Source organism: Coenobita brevimanus, chromosome 6, assembly GCF_032717465.1.
Source record: "Coenobita brevimanus isolate Jiangsu-jjx chromosome 6, ASM3271746v2, whole genome shotgun sequence".
Taxonomy (NCBI): domain Eukaryota; kingdom Metazoa; phylum Arthropoda; class Malacostraca; order Decapoda; family Coenobitidae; genus Coenobita; species Coenobita brevimanus.
In genome coordinates, this window is record NC_136959.1 from 39,144,437 (window position 1) to 39,165,399 (window position 20,963).

The 20,963-nt window shown below is 46.8% G+C and overlaps 1 protein-coding gene across 2 annotated transcripts in view; it reads left to right on the forward strand.

The window, feature by feature from the left end:
* LOC145401924 (protein Son-like) overlaps positions 1 to 20,963 on the forward strand; it is a 450,784-nt gene that overhangs the window by 194,106 nt on the left and 235,715 nt on the right. For both annotated transcript variants that reach the window (XM_080274033.1, XM_080274040.1), the window contains exon 4: positions 8,714 to 8,796. In XM_080274033.1, the coding sequence (XP_080130159.1) occupies positions 8,714 to 8,796 (83 nt within the window). The remainder of the gene's footprint in view (positions 1 to 8,713; positions 8,797 to 20,963) is intronic.

The following is a 20,963-nucleotide window of genomic DNA, read 5'->3' on the forward strand; positions in this document are numbered from 1 at the left end:
GTTGTTATTATTATTATTAAAGTGGTTGGTTGGGACACTCACCATCCACTCACTCAGTGTAGTGCTGCTTTCAGGTGCCTGACCTTTCTTCCTTCTTTCCATCCTTCCTCTTCTGTCTTTCTTTCCTTCATTGTTTCCTCTTCCTTTTGTCTACAGGTGACCCTACAAACCACATGGTTTCCTGTACATCAGGAAACCATTTACTTTTGCTGGGCGGGAATCATATAACCAAATTATGGCACCTGGTGGCTTAGTGGGCAATAAACCCTTATGTTACCATTCAATGCAGTCTGCGTCCTCGTGAGCGAGTACTCAGGAGGCGGGCCTCAGTGCCGAAGGCCACACACTGAGAGACACTCTGTGTCACCGCGCTATTCCTGCGTCCTTGATAGTTCATAAACAATTTTTTCTCGTACCCTTATTTATGCTTCGATAATCATAAATTTTTTTCACCATAATCCTGAATAAATGTACATGCTTATGGTGTTGTAAAAAAGTTCAGCCAAATGAAAATTATGCCTTAATTTACTTATTTTTTTACTGCAGAATTTTTCAGTTTTCTCTCATATAAATATAATTTTTATAGTAAATGTTACTGAGAAAAAGTTATAGGGAATTTATTTGGCTACATTTTGTTGTATAAATTACTGTAGGTCAATTAGGGCCAGTTTTTCAGAACATGAAAGGAAATTATCTTATACCCTATCAAGGCTTGTAGCACACGGACTGGGGCAGTGGGGCGATGCTAGGTGCGGAGTGGGTTGAGTGAGACGGAGGGATACACAGGGACGCAAGTAGTTCTTTGCTCTCGCCCAGAAATGAACGCAAAATCATTCCATAACCAAAAAAAACAGGGGCCGTTTCGTTTGACGCAACCGACGTCATAAGGCAACGAGTGGTCGAAATGTGTGCAGACACAGCCTGCATCAAATGGTAATGAGTGCATGTTGCACTGCACCTATAAACACCAAAGGGTTAAAGTGCTCCAATTTGATTGAGTCAGTGTAGGTTTATATCCAAGTGGTGGACGGGGTTTATTGCTCATGTAATGCCATTCAGGGTAGAGATGTACCAATACCAAAATTTTGACTACTGATACCACAAAATTGGACCGATACTGATGCTGCTACTGATACCGATACTGCTACCAGTGAGGGAGGGTGGTGCCTGCCCTCTGAGAGCTGTGGCAGGGCCGTGAACTGCTGATGCGAGGCTACAAACCTGTCTCGTACGTGTCCATGGCGGCAGACGTGGCTCATTACCAAAGAGTGAACTATATTATTATGCACCATGTACTCAATATGATACTAAATAATTGGATATTACCAGTAACTTATTTTTCATCCTTATAAAACATCCAAATTCTGTTTAACAAGATAGCTTCCAGTGAGTGATGTGCTACGCACTAAATTCCTTTTAACCCCTAAAAGACAGATGTCTGCATATGCTGTCCAAGGGTACTAGGGCCAAAAAGACGGGTGTCCACATATGTGTTCAGTCCCCCCCCCCCAAACCCACCCCACCTACCCCACACCCCTACCACCACACCCACACACCATGTGTCACCCTCCCCCACCCTCACCCCCTGCCCTCCCCCATCACCCCCCACCACCCCACCCCCAAACCCCCACAATCCCCCCAATACCCCCCACTGCCCCCTACCACCCCTAACCCCCACCCTCCCACCACCCCTCCTCTCCTCATCCCCACCCCCATCCCCTATGCCCCCCACAACTCCCAATCCCCCAACCACTCCCCCTACCATCCCTCACCCCCCACCCTCCATTATGCCCCACCCTCTACCCCCACCATCCCCAACCATCTACTCTCTTCCACCCCCCATCCCCACACACCCCAAACCCCAAAACCACCCCACCCACACCTCTCCCTACCCCCCCACCCATCACCCCCAACCACCAACCACCAACCATCACCCCCAACCATCACCCCCCATCCATCACCCCTAACCATCACCCCCCATCCACACCCTACCCTCCACTCCCACCCCCACTTCCCCCAAGCACCCAGTCCCCATCCCCACACCACCCCACAACCCCCATCCCCACACCACCCCACAACCCCCACACCCCTCCACACCTCCCCCCCCACAAATCTGCCATTATATCGCACCCGCCAAGTATGCCCGTCCTGAGCCTGTCAGAACATTCCAGGGCCCGTCTTTTAGGGGTTAAGTATAGGTAGTATCGGCAGAAAATCAGCCGATACTGATCCTTTAAAAATGGGCCGATACCACCAATATCGATACTGATACATCGGTACATCTCTAATTTAGGGATGAGTCACTCTCATCTAAAATGTAAGGACCAACTTGCCTAGCCCCAGGCTCTTGCACTCCCCATGGGGAAACAGTGGATTAGATGGTGAATGAATGAATGAATGATTATTATTATTATACATACAGTACATGCATATATATATATCATCTAATCCTGTGTTGCCCCATGAGGAGCGTAGGAGCCCGGGGTTAGGCAAGTTGGTCCTGACATTTGAGATGAGAGTGACCAGCCTCACTCATCCCTTATTGACATTACGTAAGCAATAAACCCCAACCATCACCTGGATGTAAACCTACACAGGCTCAATCCGATTGGAGCACCTTAATGACCCACTAAACCACTAGACGTCATAATTTGGTTATATGGTTACCATCCAGTGTAGTTAATGGTTTCCTGGTGTACAGGAAACAATTTGGCTTTTCACTGAGTGTAGAGTTACCCATAGGCAATAGGAAGAGGAAAGAATGAAGGAAAGAAAGACAGAAGAGGGAGTGCAAAGTCACCCATAGGCAGAAGAAAGAGGAAAGACAGAAGAGGAAGGATGGAGGAGAGGAAAGGGCAGACACTTGAAGCTGCACTACATTGACTGAGTGGATGGTGAGTTGATATCTCCTCCTCCTCCACCCCCCCTGAGTTGCCCCATGAGAAGTGTAGGAGCCCAGGGCAAGGCAAGTTTTTCCTGACATTTAAGATTAGAGTGACCAGCCTCATTCATCCCTGAGTGGCATTACATGAGCAATAAACCCCAACCATCCTTTGGATATAAAGCTACACAGGCTCAGTCCGGTTGGTAACCCTTAATTACCCACTAAACCACCAGGCTTCATAATTTGGTGATATGGCTACCAACCAGCATAGTAAATGGTTTCCTGGTGTACAGGAAACCATTTAGCTTGTCTCTCAGTGTGGAGTTACCCATAGGCAGATGGAAGAGGAAAGAATGAAGGAAAGAATGCCAGAAGAGGGAGTGCAAAGTCACCCGTAGGCAGAAGAAAGAGGAAAGAATGAAGGAAAGAAAGACAGAAGAGGAACGATGAAAGAGAGGAAAAGGCAGACACCCAAAGCAGCACTAAATTGAGTGAGTGGATGGTGAGTTGATACCTCCTCCTCCTCCCCGAGTTGCCCCATGAGAAATGTAGGAACCTGGGGCAAGGCAAGTTTGTCCTGACATTTAAGATGAGAGTGACCAGCCTCACTCATCCCTGAGTGGCTTTACATGAACAATAAACCCCAACCATCCCTTGGATATAAGCCTGCACAGGCTTAGTCTGGTTGGTGTGTGTTAACTACCCACTTAACCACCAGGCTGCATAATTTGGTTTTATCGTTACCACCCAGCATAGTACAGCAGAGTCGTGATTTAAGACAAAATGAAACAACGATCTTTCAATAACACGAGCATTTAATTTCACGCATAATTACTTAATAGCATGGTAATACCACTCAACTGCACGAGAAAAATTGTGGGAAATGGGTGTGTTTAGGTACAGTATTGGATTTCCAGACCAGACCCACGTGACCCATGTCCCATAGCACTTACCACTGCCTGCCTCAGTGTTGTGTAGACGGCCACCGTGATGAGAAGTTTATTTGCTTATTTCCTTGCTCCTCATTTCCTCTCAGAACTATGAACATGTGGTTCCAAAGTAACTTTGGTTATGCCTAAACACCCTGAAAGTGCTATGAACACAAGAAAAGCATTTATTCTAAATGAAAATGTAAGATTGCTGGACGAAGTGGCATGTGGTGTGGGAGCTTAAATGCAAACAGTCAGACAGATATGAGTCAGGTGTGTTTACGATGTGGATAGTTTTCTTTGTTGGAAAAAAAAAAAATAATGATGAACTAGCAGTAAGATTCATGATTTTGCCTTTTGTGCAACGAGTGTGGGGGGGGGGGAAAAGGCTTTGTGCCTGATGTTTGTTATCAACTGACGGTCTTTGGTCGAGAAAATTCAGATCTTACTATATGTGAAGGCACTGCGTGTTGACATGCTAGTTAGGTAAGATAATATGAATTATACAGTCATTCAGATTATACTGCTTGGCTGACTTGCTTATTATTCACGATTACTGCATTTGTGTGCATCTGAGAAGTGAGAAATACGCAATCACTCCATGCTGATGACTTCGTTATAGCATTTTTTTTTTTTCTTTATTGTTGATGGCTAATGGCTTTTATAAATAGTTTCACACTACATTTTTTTTTTTTTTTTTTTTAAATGAGAGCCGAAAGTGATTCTTGGAGAAATATGCCTGATGCTGGGTGGCCATTATTCACGTGTTGTTTAGGTCAAAATTTTTTTGCATGATTGGTAATGAGTACTTTCAAGAGGCTTAGTAGCAATGCTTGGTGATTAAAATTTTATGAGGAGTATCAGGGGGCAAAACCAATCATTTAGGTTAGGTTAGAATGCAGTATGCGCTGATGTGTCCTGTCGGTGAGATTGTATCTAAACACTCTGACTTGGGTGTCTTAAGGCAAACATATTTGTAATAATCTATCAATAATATATTTTTAATGAAAAATATAAGGTTCCTAGAACCTGACCCCCTATTTTACATGTAAATTTATGTCACGTTTTAGTGCAAATTTGATTTTGCATGAGGTTCTGCATAGCCTATCTCGTGTTGTATGAAGACTTTACTGTAAATGGTTTCCTGGTGTACAGGAAACCATTTGGCTTGTCACAGTGTAGAGCTACCTATAGGCAGAAGGAAGAGGAAAGAATGAAGGAAAGAAAGACAGAAGAGGTAATGCAAAGTCACTCATAGGCAGAAGAAAGAGGAAAGAGTGAAGGAAAGAAAGACAGAAGAGGAAGGATGGAGGAGAGGAAAGGGCAGACACCCAAAACAGCACTACATTGACTGAGTGGACGGTGAGTTGATACCCCCCCCCCCCGGGGTTGCCCCATGAGAAGCATAGGAGCTTGGGGCAAGGCAAGTTTGTCCTGACATTTAAGATGAGAGAGACCAGCCTCATTCATCCCTGATTGGCATTACATGAGCAATAAAAAACAGCCATTCCATGGATATAAACCTGCATAGGCTCAGTCCAGTTGGTGAGCCTTAATTACCCACTAAACCATCAGGCTCCATAATTTGGATATATGGTTACCACCGAGCGTAGTAAATGGTTTCCTGGTGTACAGGAAACCATTTGGCGTGTCATTCAGTGTAGAGTCACCCGTAGACAGAAGGAAGAGGAGAGAATGATTTAAAGAAAGACAGAAGAGGAAGGATTGAAAGAAGGAAGGAAGTTGTTATTATTATTAAAATAATGATTGGTCTTTTCACATTCACCCGTATTTATTGTCAGGGAAATTCTCACCCATTTTACACTGTATGTTGGATATTTTCATTCTCTCTCCGTTCTTCCCCTGCCATAAAAAAAAAAAAGTAAATAAATAAATAAATAAATTTTATGGGCATACACCATGCACTGCTGACTTTTTAATATTTGCTATTATTATGAGGTAAAGAAATAATAATAATAATAATAATCGACTCTCTTGATGTAGTGCTGCTCTTGGGTGACTGCCCTTTCCTCTCTTCATTCATTCTTTCCTTCCTTCCTCTTCTGTCTTTCTTTCCTTCATTCTTATCTCTTTCTTCTGTCTGTGGGTGACTGCACTTAGTGACAAGGGAAATGGTTTCCTGCACATTAGGAAACCATTTACTATGCAGGTTGGTAACCATAAAACCAAATAATTGCTCCTGGTGGTTTAGTGGGTAATTAAGGCACTTCAATCAGATTGAGCCTGTCCTGGTTTATATCCAAGGGGTGGTTGGGGTTTATTGTTCATGTAATGCCATTCAAGGGTGAGTGAGGCTGGTCACTTTCATCTTAAATGTCAGGACCAACTTGCCTCGCCCCGGGCTCCTACGCATCTCCTGGGGCAACACAGGAGTAAATGATAATGGTGGTGACGATGATCAAGTAATATATAAAGATGAGGCCATAACTACCTTTCTGCACTGTTTTATTTTTAAAGTCTCCAACATGCTTGCATGTGTCGGCCTTGGTCACCTAATGGCGACTCTCCAAGCTGCTCAATCCATTGCAGCCTCCCTGTTTAGTCCCTTAACCCTGAGGTCACACTTAATGACCTCGTTCCATGTCTTTCTCGGTCTACCCCTCATAACCCCATCCTCTCCACATGTCCAAGCCATCTCAATCTACCTCTCCTCATCACAACACCAATACACTCCAGTCCCATCCTACCTCTCAACTCTTCCATCATAAACCCAGCCCCTCCAGGCCTTGGACGCAGGGACGCCCTGCACATCCACCTAATGATTGACATTTCTGTATGTCTGAGCCAGCGAATATCTTCCTCCTTCACTGCCCAGGTCTCACTACTAAACAGCATTACACTCCTAACACATGCTGCATAAAAGACCGCTTAGCACATAGGGAGAGTCCTCTCAATGTCAGGAGATCCAAGAACTCCCTGAACTTCTTCCAACCACTTCTCACCCTAGCCACAGAGCTAGCTCCAGCCCCACCTCCAGCACATAACATGTCTCCCAAATAACAAAACTCTTTCACACACTCAAGAGATTCACCAGCAAGTTCAATCCTTTCACGTCTGACAATCTCCACCTGCTCACCCTGACACGCCGTACACATAAAAATCAGCATTATCTCGCAGTCTACCTGTGATACCACTACATCTCTTATGCACCCATTTATCACACACACCGCACAAGATGGAATTACTTCCCACGCCCTTGTGGCAAACTGCACATGGCCATTCTCCCTTGTCTTTGACTAAACTTTCGTCTTAAATGTCAGGACCAACTTGCCTCACCCCGGGTTCCTACACATCTCTTGGGGCAACACCTTCTAAAACTCTCTCCATTACCTTCATTATCTGATCTAAAAGCTTTATCCATCCATCCATCCATAGCCCGACGCCCTAATCCCGCAAAGGGTGGCTGCAGACAAAACGCCTCCAAGTCACTCTGTCACCCACCATTTGACTCCCCTCCCCCCTCTATAATTTCCTCTTTCCAGGGCATCACCCTTTCCTTTATACACATTTACAATTTCACTTTTCAGCCAATCATCTGGGACAACACACTCATAAATAATCCTATTTATCAGGTCAGTGACTAAACTCATGCATGGAGAGAGCATTATACTGAAAAACATTAAATGAATAATTATTCAGTCTTCTAGGTCAGAACATTGCTTATGGCCAGAACCATTTATGAAGTTGCTTAGATGTAGATTTTTGTGAGCTTCCCACATGGATTTTTAGATTATTTATACAACAATAATTCTCAAGAGAAAATGGAAAATGAAACAGATATGTCAGAGCATGAAATCAGAACCAGCAGCTTTTGGTGCCTTTCCTGTTACCTTGGGAATTGCAAGTAGTAAACTACAAGATTTGCTGATTATTTTATTTTGTGCAGTTTATTTGGTATGTGGGAGCATCCACCATCCACTCACTCACTGTAGAGCTACATTCAAGTGATTGTGCACTAAGTAACAAACCAAATGGTTTACTGTAACCCAGGGACCTAACTATGCTGGGTGGTAACCATATAACCAAATGTTGCCTGCCGGTTTAGTGGGTTAGAGTACTCCAACCTGATGGGGCCCATAAGGGTTTAATCCAAGGTTTGGTTAGGGATTATTGCCTATGTACAATAATGCAACTCATTCATTTGAGGCTGGTTACCTTTGCATTAAATGTGGGGGCTGAGTAGCCTTGCCCCAGGCCCTTACACTCCTGACGGAGCAGAAAAGGAGTGGTTAATGCATGGACAGATGGATGGTCACATGTGTCCTACTGCGACATGTTAGAAAATAGACATGAATAGCCTGAAAACTTTGCCCTCAATAACAGTAATTGATGTTAACTCTCAGTATATCAAAGTAATTGCGGGAAATGCTAGCAGTGCAACTTACGTTCAATGGAGGGACTGTAACCACAGGTTTGATTTATACAAAATTGTGTTGGGTAGATACCTGATGGAATAATGCATGTTCACATTTGTATTTCAAGTTTGTGTGAGCATATAGTGTGTGCATTGATTCTGTACGGGTACGTATTCATTGTTTTCAGGCAGTAGTAAACAGCTGAACAGAAAAAAATATATATATTTGCATATTGTTTGGTCTGGCATCTGCATCACCTTAGTAAATTGACTTTTTCGTCTATATACTTGAAAGTTATTTAGAAGGCTTATGGAGATTGATATAGCTGAAGTTCAGGTTAATGTAGTGATACTTTAATGTATGTGAATTTGATGTGACACCCGTATCTTTGAATAATGGATATCGAAACTGTTTGCTGTGACACCCATGTCAAATTCACAAAAGGGTTAAGAGAAGGGAATTGCATGGAGGTTTTTATTTTTTATTTATTATTATTATTATTATTATTTTTTATGTGTCAGCAGAAAGTGAATGTGTCCCAGTGCCACCAAAGAAAAAAATGAAGGAGAAACAAGAGGACAAAGTGTTCCAGAAGCCTTCAGGCCCGGTGAGATAATAAGAGTAACAAGATGTAGCTTAATGTTGAGGTAGCTTATATATATTTACAGTTATAGCATGTCATATGTAAATATATTTTGTTGTTAATTGAATTATTTAGGTAGCAAGGCACAAGTGGATTTGAATGTATGCCATGTCATAATGATTCTGTGTAAAGGATGTGGTAAGCTTCTAATAATCACCATCATATCATCATCACCCGGACCTCCTTTCCCGCCCTAGGGCAGGGTGAGGGGTAGCAGCGTCCAGACAGCCAAAATTTTCCCAGTTCAATGGGTACACTTCCATTCACTCATCATTCAAGTCCTTGAAATCCTGGATCCATCAGATAGACCAAAAAAATTTTTCACCAAGTTCTGTAGCTTCACATATACCTACAGTATCTGATAGAGCCAGTCCGAATGCTGTCACGTTAAAAATGGGTGCCAAATTCCTGGTTATGTGCTTCTTCATACAAAATTCATTCATCCAGCTCTGTCTCTTGTTAGTACCTTAGCCTCGCCAACTTCCATGCCTCTCTTCCTCACACATTTATCCACCAGATCCCTCTGCCTTCTTCTTGGCCTACCTTGCCTCCTCCCTCCTTCAAATTTTCTCAGATTTACCATTGTCAACCATTCTTTCCACATGACCAAACCATCTCAGTACACTCTTTGATTCTGGTGTCCACAGACTTCCTCATTCTGCATCTTTCATATATCCATTATTCCATATTCTATCCACTCTCAGTACTCCACATACATTCCTCAGCAGTCCCATCGCCACTGCTCTTACTCTTGACTTTTTATTTTCATGCCACATCATAGTCTTACATCCGTATGTTAAAGTTGGTACTAACACTCTTTCATGTAAGCCTCATGCAGCTGCAACACTCAAGCCTGTTTATCACAGCCTTCATAGTACCAGCTACTTTCTGTCCTTGTGTCATTCTACTTTCTACTTTTTTTTGCACATTTTTCTTTCATTTTTATCACTGTACCCAGGTATTTGGATTCTCTCACCAATTCCAGCCTCTCTTCGTTCACTGTAACATAACACTGGGAGTCACCTTCTCTCACATAAACCATCACTTTACTTTTTTCTACATTTACTCCTAAGGCACAACACTTATAGACTTCTGTGAAACTCTGCACTACTCTACCAAGCTCTTGTCTGGTATTTGCAGTTATCACAACAATTTTGAGATATTCCATCAATCACCAGTCATTACTAACACCATCTCTCTCTCCATTACTCGTGTTTTTACTTCTTTCATTACCCCATCCATGTATACTCGTATATTGAACAACCATAGGGACATCACGCAACCTTGTCGCACGTCTACATTGATTGCGAACCATTCACTTAGATGCCCATTTACCCTTACACATGCTTCACTACGTTTTTGTTTTCGTTTTTAAAGGTTCCAACATGCTTGCATGTGTCGGCCTTGGTCGCCTAATGGTGGCTGTCCATGTTGCACGATCCATTGCAGCCTCCCTGTTCAGTCCCTTAACCGTGTGGTCACACTTAATGACCTCGTCCCATGTCTTTCTCGGTCTACCCCTCATAACCCCACTCCCAATATTAACACTTCTCGCCTTCCTCACCCAATTATCATCCCCCATCCTCTCCACATGTCCAAACCATCTCAATCTACCTCTCCTCATCACAACACCAATACACTCCAGTCCCATCCTACCTCTCAACTCTTCCATTGTAAACTCAGCCCCTCCAGGCCTTGGACGCAGGGACACACTGCACATCCACCTAATCATTGTCATTTCTGTACATCTGAGTCGGCGAATATCTTCCTCCTTCACTGCCCAGGTCTCACTACCATACAGTATTACACTCCTAACACATGCTGCATACAAAGACCCCGTAGCACGTAGGGAGAGTCCTCTCAATGTCAGGAGAGGCAAGAGGTCCCTGAACTTCTTCCAACCACTTCTCACCCTAGCCACAGAGTTAGCTCCAGCCCCACCTCCAGCACACAACATGTCTCCCAAATAACAAAACTCTTCCACACACTCAAGAGATTCACCAGCAAGTTCAATCCTTTCACGTCTGACAATCTCCACCTGCTCACCCCGACACGCCGTACACGTAAAATCAGCATTATCTCGCAGTCTACCTGTGATACCACTACATCTCTTATGCACCCATTTATCACACACACCGCACAAGATGGAATTACTTCCCACGCCCTTGTGTCAAACTGCACATGGCCACTCTCCCTCGTCTTTGACAGTACCGCCACCAACCCTAGATATCATCACTTTTGTTTTATCTGCATTTACCCTTAAACCCTTGTGCCCCATACTATCTCTCCACTTCCTAAACCTTTCCTCCGCCTCCCTTTCGTTCTCTGGAATCAACACAAATCATCAGCATACAACAACTCCCACGGGAGTCCGTATCTAAAGTCACGTGAAAGGGCTTCAAGTACCATGATAAACAACATGGGACTCAAGACTGACCCCTGATGCACACCAACATTCACGGAAAACTCATCACTCAAATCTCCATTCACTCTTACCGGGGTGTGAGCACCCACATACATAGCCATAACCACCCTAACCAGCCACTCCTCCAAGCCGAGCTTTCTCATTGCCCACTTCACCACCTCTCTAGAGACTCTGTCAAAGGCCTTTTCCAAATCAATAAAAACAAAATAAATACCATCGTATAAACTCTTGACGGCACCTAAGCTTACCATGTACACCGTACATGCACAAAACCTTCCACAGTCCTTCTCTGTCTACTTTGTTGTATGGTTTTTCCGGATCCATAAATGCCATTTACACCTTTTTGTCCTTCTCACAAGACTTCTCCACCATCTGTCTCTGCAAATATTTGATCCACACATCCTCTGCCACTCCCAAAGCCACCCTGTTCATCACTCACTAGGACTTCTTATATCTCTCTCTTGCTTTCTCTGTAATAATTCTTCCAAATACCTTCCCTACAACACTCAGCAGACTTATGCCCAGATAATTCTTGCACTCACTTTGCTCACCTTTATTTTTGTACAAGGGTACACTCACAGCCTTTTTCCACTCTGCTGGCACAGTTTCACATATCCATGCCTTCCAGCAAGCACATCATTCCACTCTCCCCACTACACTTAATCGTCGCGGCATACGCCTCATCATCCCCAGCTGCTTTCCCTTTTTTAGCTGCTTCACAGCACTCTTCACCTGCACGAGTGTCACATTTTATGGCACTGCATTCCTTCTCTGTACACCTCCAAAACCAGTCATGTTAACAGTCGCTTTGCTCTTTCCATTCCCATTCATCAGACTTTCTTATATTCTTTCCATCTAGTCCATACTTCGTCCCCATGGGTTAAGAGTCTACCACGTACATTGTTCACACATTCACATTTCTTTCCACTATCACTTCTACATTTCCGCACCTCTTTCTGGAATAACTTCCCATTTTCAGAGTAATTTGCATTCATTTTTGAAATACCACATGCGATGAAACACCACAAGGACATTGCAACCCCCACCTCAGGGGAAGACCACAGAGGGGCTTCGAGGGCACATGCACTACCCAGGCAGTATGGGCCTATGTCCCCTACTACCTTGCACCCTTATTCCCTGTAACGTACCCAACCAGGCGCACTCAGTGCTAGGACATTACCCTCCAGCCAGACCAGCCCTCACAAGGTTCGGGGTGGGGCTGAATACTCAGTCCCAGACAGCGCCCGAGTGATGGCCACTAATCGCACAAGTGAAGAGACAGCCACTAGCTGCTCCCCTCCTGCAGCTGCCACAGGGAGCGAGACCTCGGTGACGGCCATTAGCCACACCAGCAGGCAGGTGACGACCACTGGCTGCACTGTGCCTGCTGTCCCCCTCTCCTCTCAGGTCTCTGGTGATGGCCATTAGCCGCACCAGTGAACAGGTACGGCCACTAGCCACACTAAGCTCACAGTCCACCCGGAGAACAAGGCCCCGGTGATGGCCACTAGCTGCGCCGGAGGACGGGCGACAGCCACTAGCCATGCCTCCCCTCAAAGGACCTTGGTGATGGCCACTAGCCGCACCTGTGGACAGGTGACGGCCACTAGCGGCACCTCACCCTCATCCCTGCCAAGAAGTCAGGCCCCGGTGATGGCCATTAGCCTCACCGACAGGAGAGGGATGGCCACTAGCCGCCCTACCGCTGTTGCCCTTGGGACCTCGACGACTGCCACTAGCCGTGTCAGGGAGAGACCGCCTACCACCCGACTCTCACTCCCTATGACTTCACCATCGGAGGATGTCCCTTGCTCAGTGTGCCCTTCCTGTGGCTGAGTGGAACACCCCTCCTGTTCTCCCCACAGAGGCAGCCCCTGGGAGGAACTACCCTGTCTGGGGGAGGTCTGGCAAGGCCTTATCGTGACATCGGGTGTGAGAGCAGTCCAGTTGGCGCCCAGGTGAGCCCATTTGCTGTCAGATTCCTGGAGGAGGGGACGCTGCAGCCCACACCTGACAGTGGCCCGACCCGAGGGAGACCGCAGTCCTTGAACTCCCCCTTGAACCCCGGGGCAGGACCTCCCCACCCACACAGGGCGATGACCTTCTCCCCAGGGTGGGCGCAGACAAGCATGCCTAATCTCCCTATTTGGTCCCAGTCCTAGGGACCGAACGCCCCACCAAGGCCCCACTAGAGAAGGGTCCCTCTCCATGCCACCCAGCAGCCCACTCCAGACGGCGCAGACCCTGAGGACGGTCCCGTGCCCTCTAAGGGAATGCACACCTGCTGGGGCCCCTCCCACACATGGCCGACACCTGTAGGAGCCCAGGACTTCAGCAGCCGTGTATGAACCCTTCTGTCCCAAGATTGACTTTGTACCTAGACAGTGTATTGTATCTTTGTAATATCTGCCTTGTATCTAGTGGCTTGTAAATTTAAGATAATGCGTGTGTACGGTTGTCTGACCAGAGTTTTTAATGCCCTGTTCTTCTCGTAGTGTATTCTAGTTCCGATCTCGAAAGAGAACCCTGGCTCAACAGCTAGGGTTCTTAGGGCAAGGAGTCAACCTAAAGACACCTAGGATAACACTGGTGGCCAACAGCGGTTCTTGACCCGAACAGTATACAGGGAGGAGCAAAATAGGGAAATCAACAAAATTAACAAACTGGCGACCAAACCTCTCGTGCAGTTACCCAAATTCAACCCCGAGCAATTTGATATTAACACAGACTTGTCCATGGTCAAACCACTCCTGGACATAGTTTTTTTTTTTTAATGCAAGAAAGAAGGAACCAAAGGCCAGGAGCTTGCATAACCGTTCCTATCAAGAAAAAACAAAACAGTACAAAAGAGAGCCAAATTCAAGATCTGTTCATTTCGAGATGCCTGGACACACTGCGTTTAAAAGACTGGAGATCATAGGAAGTAGGAAATACAGACAGAGGGAGACAGTTCCAGAGCTGACCTGTTGTATAAATGAAAGACTGGGAGTAACAGCTAACTCCTGCATCAGAGAGCAGGACAGAAAAGGGATGAGAATTTGTTGCAAAGCGGGTGCTACACACCCGTCGTAGAGGTGGAGGGATGCAAGCAGACAGTTCAGAGGAGCAGTGACCATTGAAGTAGCGATAGAAAAGAGATAAAGAAGCAGCAGTGCGGTGAAGAGACAGAGGTTGAACGGAGCCAGTAAGAGTAGGAGAGTTGATGAGACGAAAAGCCTTTGACTCCACCCTGTTGAGAAGAGCTGTATGTGGGGAGCCTCCCCACACATGAGAGTTGTACTCTAAACAGGGACGAATAAAACCCGTGTATAAAGACAACAACTGTGCAGGGGTGAAGAAGGTACGGAGTCAGCTTAGCACACCCAATCTCTTGGAAGCAGATTTTACAAGAGATGCAATATGATCTTTCCAAGATAAGTCCCGAGTGAATGAAACCCCAGGCATGTTCAAGGATGTTGCAGGATTGAGCTGGTTATTATTACACCTTTAAGAGTACTCCTGTAGAAGATTGTATCGGGTTGATAGGTGTAAAAACTGAATTTTAGCTGCATCAAATACAAGATTATTTTTACCCCAATCAGAGATACGAGCCAAGTCAGACATTAGGTGTGCCATAACCTCATCCCTTGTTTGATGAAGTAACTGCTGAGATGGACATTGCGGGAACCGAATGGAAAGGTGAAGGGTGGAATCATCAGTGTACAAGTGGATAGGGTTAGATGTACAGCTTAGAAAGTCATTGATGAATAAAAGGAAGAGAGTTGGTGATAGGACAGAGCCCTGAGGAACACCACTGTTGATAGATTTAGGAGAAGAACGATGGCCATCTGCAACAGCAGCTATAGATGAAGGAAGCTATAGATGAAGGCACAGATAGAAGGATAGAAACCGTAAGAGGGTAGTTTGGAAATCAAGGATTTACGCCAGACTTGATCAAAACCCCTTGAGATGTCAGGTGCAATGGCAATGCTTTCGCCAAAGTCCCGAAAGGTGGATGACCAGGAGTCTGAAAGGTAGGTCAGAAGATCACTAGTGGAACATCCCTGACGGAACCCATACTGACAATCAGAAAGAAGGTTCTAATAGGAAAGATGCTTTAAAATTTTTCTATTAAGAATAGACTAGAACACAGGATGTTAAAGCGATTGGACGATAGTTAGAGGGTTGGGAACGGTCACCCTTCTTTGGGACCGGCTGAATGAGAGCAAACTTCCAGCAAGAGGAAAGGTACAAGTTGACAGACAAAGGTGAAAGAGTTTACCTAGGCAGGGTATAAGCACTGAAGCACAGTTCTTGAGGACAACAGGAGGAACTCCATCAGGCCCATATGCCTTGTTGGTATTGAGGTTTGTGATGGCAGAAAATACATCAGCTTAACAAATTTTAATGTCAGCCATGAGGAAGTCAGAGGCGGGAAGTGATGGAGGAACGGCACCGGAATCGTCTAAGGTGGAATTGGGGGAGAAAGTCTGAGTGAAGAGATCTGCACTATCAGTAGAAGAAATAGCTACAGAGCCATCAGAATAGAAAAGAGGAGGGAAGGATGATGAGGTAAAGTTGTTAGAAAGGTTTTTGGCAAGGTGCCAGAAGGAGCGGGAAGAATTCAAGTTGGAGAGCTGAGAGCACTTTGTATGGATGAAATTATTTTTAGCATTTTGAAGAACAGACTTAGCACGATTCCGGGCAGAAACATAAATAAGATGTGATTCAGGGGTGGGTTGGCTCTGGTATCTTTTATAGGCCCTCTCCTTGTTGTGGACAGCATTAGAACAAGCTTGATTAAACCAAGGCTTTCTTGGATTAGTCAGAGGATATGAGAATGGAATGTATGCTTCCATTCCCGAGAGAATAATCTCCGTATTGCTCAAGGCACACTCAGATGGCTCCTGGCCATGGAAACAATAATCATTCCGTGGAAAATCAAAGAAGTACTGCCCAAGGACCTCCCAATCTGAAGCTCCAAAGTGCCACAGATGATGTTTCTTTGGAGGATCCACAGGCCATACCGGAGCGATAGGATAGGTTAAGGTAATAAGGTTGTGATCGGAGGAGCCCAACAGAGAGGAAAGATCAACTGTGTAAGCAGAAGGATTAGCTGTAAGGAAGAGGTAAAGTATGTTGGCGGTCTCTCTGAGGCCGTCAGGGATACGGGTAGGGTGCTCTACAAGCTGCTCTAGGTCATTAAGGATAGAAAAGATGTAGGCTTGTTCACCAGGTGGATCAGTGAAAGGAGAGAAGAGCCAAAAGTGGTGGTGAACATTGAAATCTCCTAGAATGGAGATTTCAGTGAAAGGAGAAATGGATAGAATGTTTTCCATCGTAGAAGTAAGATAGTCAAAGAGTTTTTAATAGTCAATAGAATTAGGGGATAAAAAAACAATGCAGATATAATTAGTCAGAGAATGACAGGAAAGCCAAAGCCAGAGAGTAGAGAATTCAGAAGAATCAAGTTCAGGAACATGAGAGCAAGATAAATCGTTGCATACATATACACATCCATGGTTGACTTTGAAATGAGTACAGAGAAAGGAGGAGAAAACGGCGCAGGTTTTCGGTCAGCTTCCTCAGACAGCTGAGTCTCTGTCAAGAAGAGAAGGTTAGGCTTAGTGGAGGAGAGGTGGTATTCGACAGAGAAATTTAGAGGAAAGGGCGCGAATGTTGCAGAAATGAAGAAGTGAGTCAGACAGTGGTTCCAGGCATCTCTCTGAGTTGTCACCGGGAGAGGGGCCGATGGAGGGTTTGAAAATGACAGACAGAAGATAGCAGTTACCCTGCCTCACCTGGGCAAAGCAGTGGCCAGTATTGCACCTAAGATCGTCCCATAGCTGACAAGGGCTAATTTCACTCAAATGGTGACCCAGGCCATCACACCATCCCTGGGAAAAGTCATAGCATTGTCACAGCTCGACACTTTAACCTACTACGGTAACGTGGATGATACACTCATCCAGGCAAGGCGGCTCGCCACTACCACATACCCGGAGACTGATGCAGCAATCCGGGAACAACACTTGTTTAACACACTCCTAAGGATCCTCCCCAGTGTCATTAGAGAGCATTTCACAACACACGACCCAACAGGGGACCTAGACCGAGACATCCAGCTGGTGTGACGTCTCCTAGTCTCCCACTCCACCCCGCAACACATCAGCACCGTGAATAAATTCCCCACTCAATAGACGGGACCTTACCACAAACCCTGGCCGCCCCCAGCCCATTCAAGCTCCCCACCAACACCCAACTTATTCAGGTGCCCCACCCCCAAGGAAAACACAAACCTCATTTCAATCAGTCCTTGGGATTTCTCCGCCTGCAGCCACAGATGTCCCCTCCACGACATCTGAGAGCAGCTGAAAGCCGCCCGGTGCAGGACAACCACACACGGGCGCTGAAAACTTTCCTCCCTGGATAACGAGGGTACCGAGGACGACGACCCTCTGGCCAAATGCACCGATCCCGTGGAAGTAGAGCCAGAGGAAGACAAAATCCCGCAGCAGCTGGATTTTTAGGCCCATCCCCACACCTCGTCATGGTGGCAGAGGCCACCTCACAGAAATACTGCCCGCCAGTCTGCGACAAAATGAGACTGAATGGGGTGAAGGCGAGGCTGCTAGTCGATACGGGAGCAGCCAGGTCTTGCCTCTACAGCCATTTTTACTCTTGCCACAATTCGGCTTTCGGCCCGCTTTTCCCTACTTCAGCTCACCTCATAGATGCGGGGGATGGTCCCTTGCCCATACTTGGGGAATCCTGGGCCCTGCTTGCCGACACCGACCAGCAAGTCTCTGCCCAACACAAGTTCATCGTGTCCAACAACCTGCTGTGCATATGATGGTTATTTGGGACTGGACCTCCTGCAGAAGCTAGGAACAAGCATCGACTGTCACAAATGACACCTCCAGTTTCAGAAGCCACCAGACCTCCCCCTCCCCCCTCTCAGTCATTCTGCATGTGCACGAATACCCTCCCTCGTCACTCTGCACGTGCATGCATACCCCCCCCATTTCTCCCCACACCCCCCCTTGTGTCTCCACCCCACCCCCCACCCTCCCCCACCACCCCTTCACACGTCACCTTCCCAGGAACTATTGCCTCCGCCCTGGCAGTTGCCCCCCAGCACGAGGCCTGGCTACACCTGAACAAGCCCACTGGAGCATCCGTTCTGTTCTCCTCCAATCTGCCACCTTGAATCCTCTCGGCCTGCCTACTGTCCCCACCCTCCCCCACCACCCCTTCACACCTCACCTTCCCAGCAACTATTGCCTCCGCCCTGGCAGTTGCCCCCCAGCACGAGGCCTGGCTACACCTGAACAAGCCCACTGGAGCATCCGTCATGTTCTCCTCCAATATGCCACCTGGAATCCTCTTGACCTGCCTACTGTGCCCCCCCTTCCTCCCCCCCCCCATATCGGGACAGTATGAATTGCAAATATCTTCACCACTCCCCTCACCCTGCCCAAAGGACTAGTGGTAGGCGAAATGGAACAAGCTGAGCTTTGTGCCCCCCCCTCCCCCATTTCCCACCCCGCTGCCCTACCCCCACTACTTGAACACCTCTTGCCTCACCAAGCTGACAGCCTCTACTGTCTCCTCCTGGACTTCCAAGACCTCTTCGCGTTAGGACCTGCCGACATTGGCCACACCACAGGACCACCAATTCACCAACCATCACAGCGGAAAAACTCCAAACAATGAGCTAAGGAAATCCAGCGGGTCCAGAAAATGCTCGATGCCGGCATCATATCACCTTCCACCAGCCCGTGGTCCTCCCCCGTCATTCTGGTCATAAAGAAAGACGGCTCCGTGTGTTTCTGTGAGGACTACAGACAACTTAATGATGTGACCACCAAGGATTCCACCCCCCTTCCCAGGATAGACGACTCCCTTGACTCCCTATATGGAGCATCCTGGTTCGCCACCCTGGACTTTCAGTCTGGATACTGGCAAGTCCCTGGACACCCCATGGACAGGGGGAAAACAGCCTTCTCCACCAGCATTGGAAAACTCTATGAGTTCAGCATACTACCATTCGGACCCTGTAACACCCTCGCTACATTTTCCAAATTAATGGAGTTGGTCCTCAGCGTCCTCACCTGGGAAATTTGTCAGGCATACCTAGACGATGTAATCATTTTCAGCCAGACATGGGCCAACCACCTCCAGCACCTTGAAAAGGTCTTCCTGCGGATTTGCCAGGCTGGCCTCAAACTCAGACCATCAAAATGTGTCCTGGCTTCCTGAACTGTCTCCTTCCTGGGACACATGATCTCAAAGGAAGGATATCACCCGACCCCACCAAGCTGCGTGCCGTCACAGATCTCCCCCTACCCAGAGATGTCCATGAAATCCACGCCTTCCTGGGGCTCACCTCGTACTACCGGCATTTTGTGAAAGGATTGGCAGACATTGCCAAGCCCCTCCATGACATGACCAAGAAGGGCGAGCCTTTCACCTGGACCGACGAATGGAGGAGGGCATTCCATGACCTAATCGCCAAGCTCATCACCTCCTCAATCATCGCATTCCCTGACTACGCCCTGCTGTTCCGCCTATATATGGATGTGTCCCTGATAGCAATCGGTGTTCTCCTCACCCGATTGCAAGAAGGGCAGGAGCACATCATCGCCTGTGCCAGCCACACCCTCAACCAAGCCGAGAGAAATTACACCGCCATCAAACAAGAATGCCTAGGCATCATATGGCCACTGGAGCATTTTCGATCCTACCTCTCATGTACACGTGTTACCATCATCACTGACCATTAATCGCTCCATTGGTTACATCAATCCAGCACCCACAATGCCCAACTCATCAGATGGAGAGAAACCCTCAAGGAGTTCAATTATGAGATATCCTATCGGACCGGCCAGCTACACACTAACGCGGACGCCCTATTCTGACTACCAATTAACTCTGTCCACATTGACCCCACCCTCGTACAACAGTGGCGCAATAAGGATCATCCCCACTGGATACCATCACAGATATTCTCCAAGCTACACCAACAAGGCACTCACCTATTCACTCAGTCGGGGCATATAGTGCTCAACCCGAAACCACTGTTGACACAATGACCCACCTCCACTCAAACAGTGGAATTCGTCTTGGCACTAAGAAACATTGATAAGTATTCAACGATACCTGTTGGATGCCCGGCCCATCCAACCTGGCCAGGCAAGTCACCCAGGCCTGCCGAGCCTGTGTGCTAGGCAAGGACATCACACACACACCTGGCCCGTCAGAAAGCATCACTGCCCACAAACCATGGCAACTGTTGTCCGTGGATGTAGTGGGCCTTCTACCACCTAAAGCCAGCTACAAGTAAATCATCACCTTCGTAGATACATACTTGAAATTCCTCATCGCCTGCCTGGCCAAGGAACACCACGTTGTCACCGTGGCCAACTCTCTCGTCCACCATGTCTTCCCATACTTCGGCATCCCCTAAGCCCTGTACTCAGACAGTGCCTCCAAGTTCACCAGCGCAATATGGCAAGAACTCGCCACCATCTGCGGCCACAACATCTCACACTCCTTCCCCTACTGGCCCCAAGGGAATGGAATATGTGAAAGGAGCCATTGCACGCTCATCAACCAGGTGTAGGCTCGGATAGAAGAAACAAAGAATAAGAACTGGCCAGCCCATGTTAAGATTGTGCAGTGGGGGATGAATTCCTGCCCCAGGGATGACGGCATCTCCCTTCAT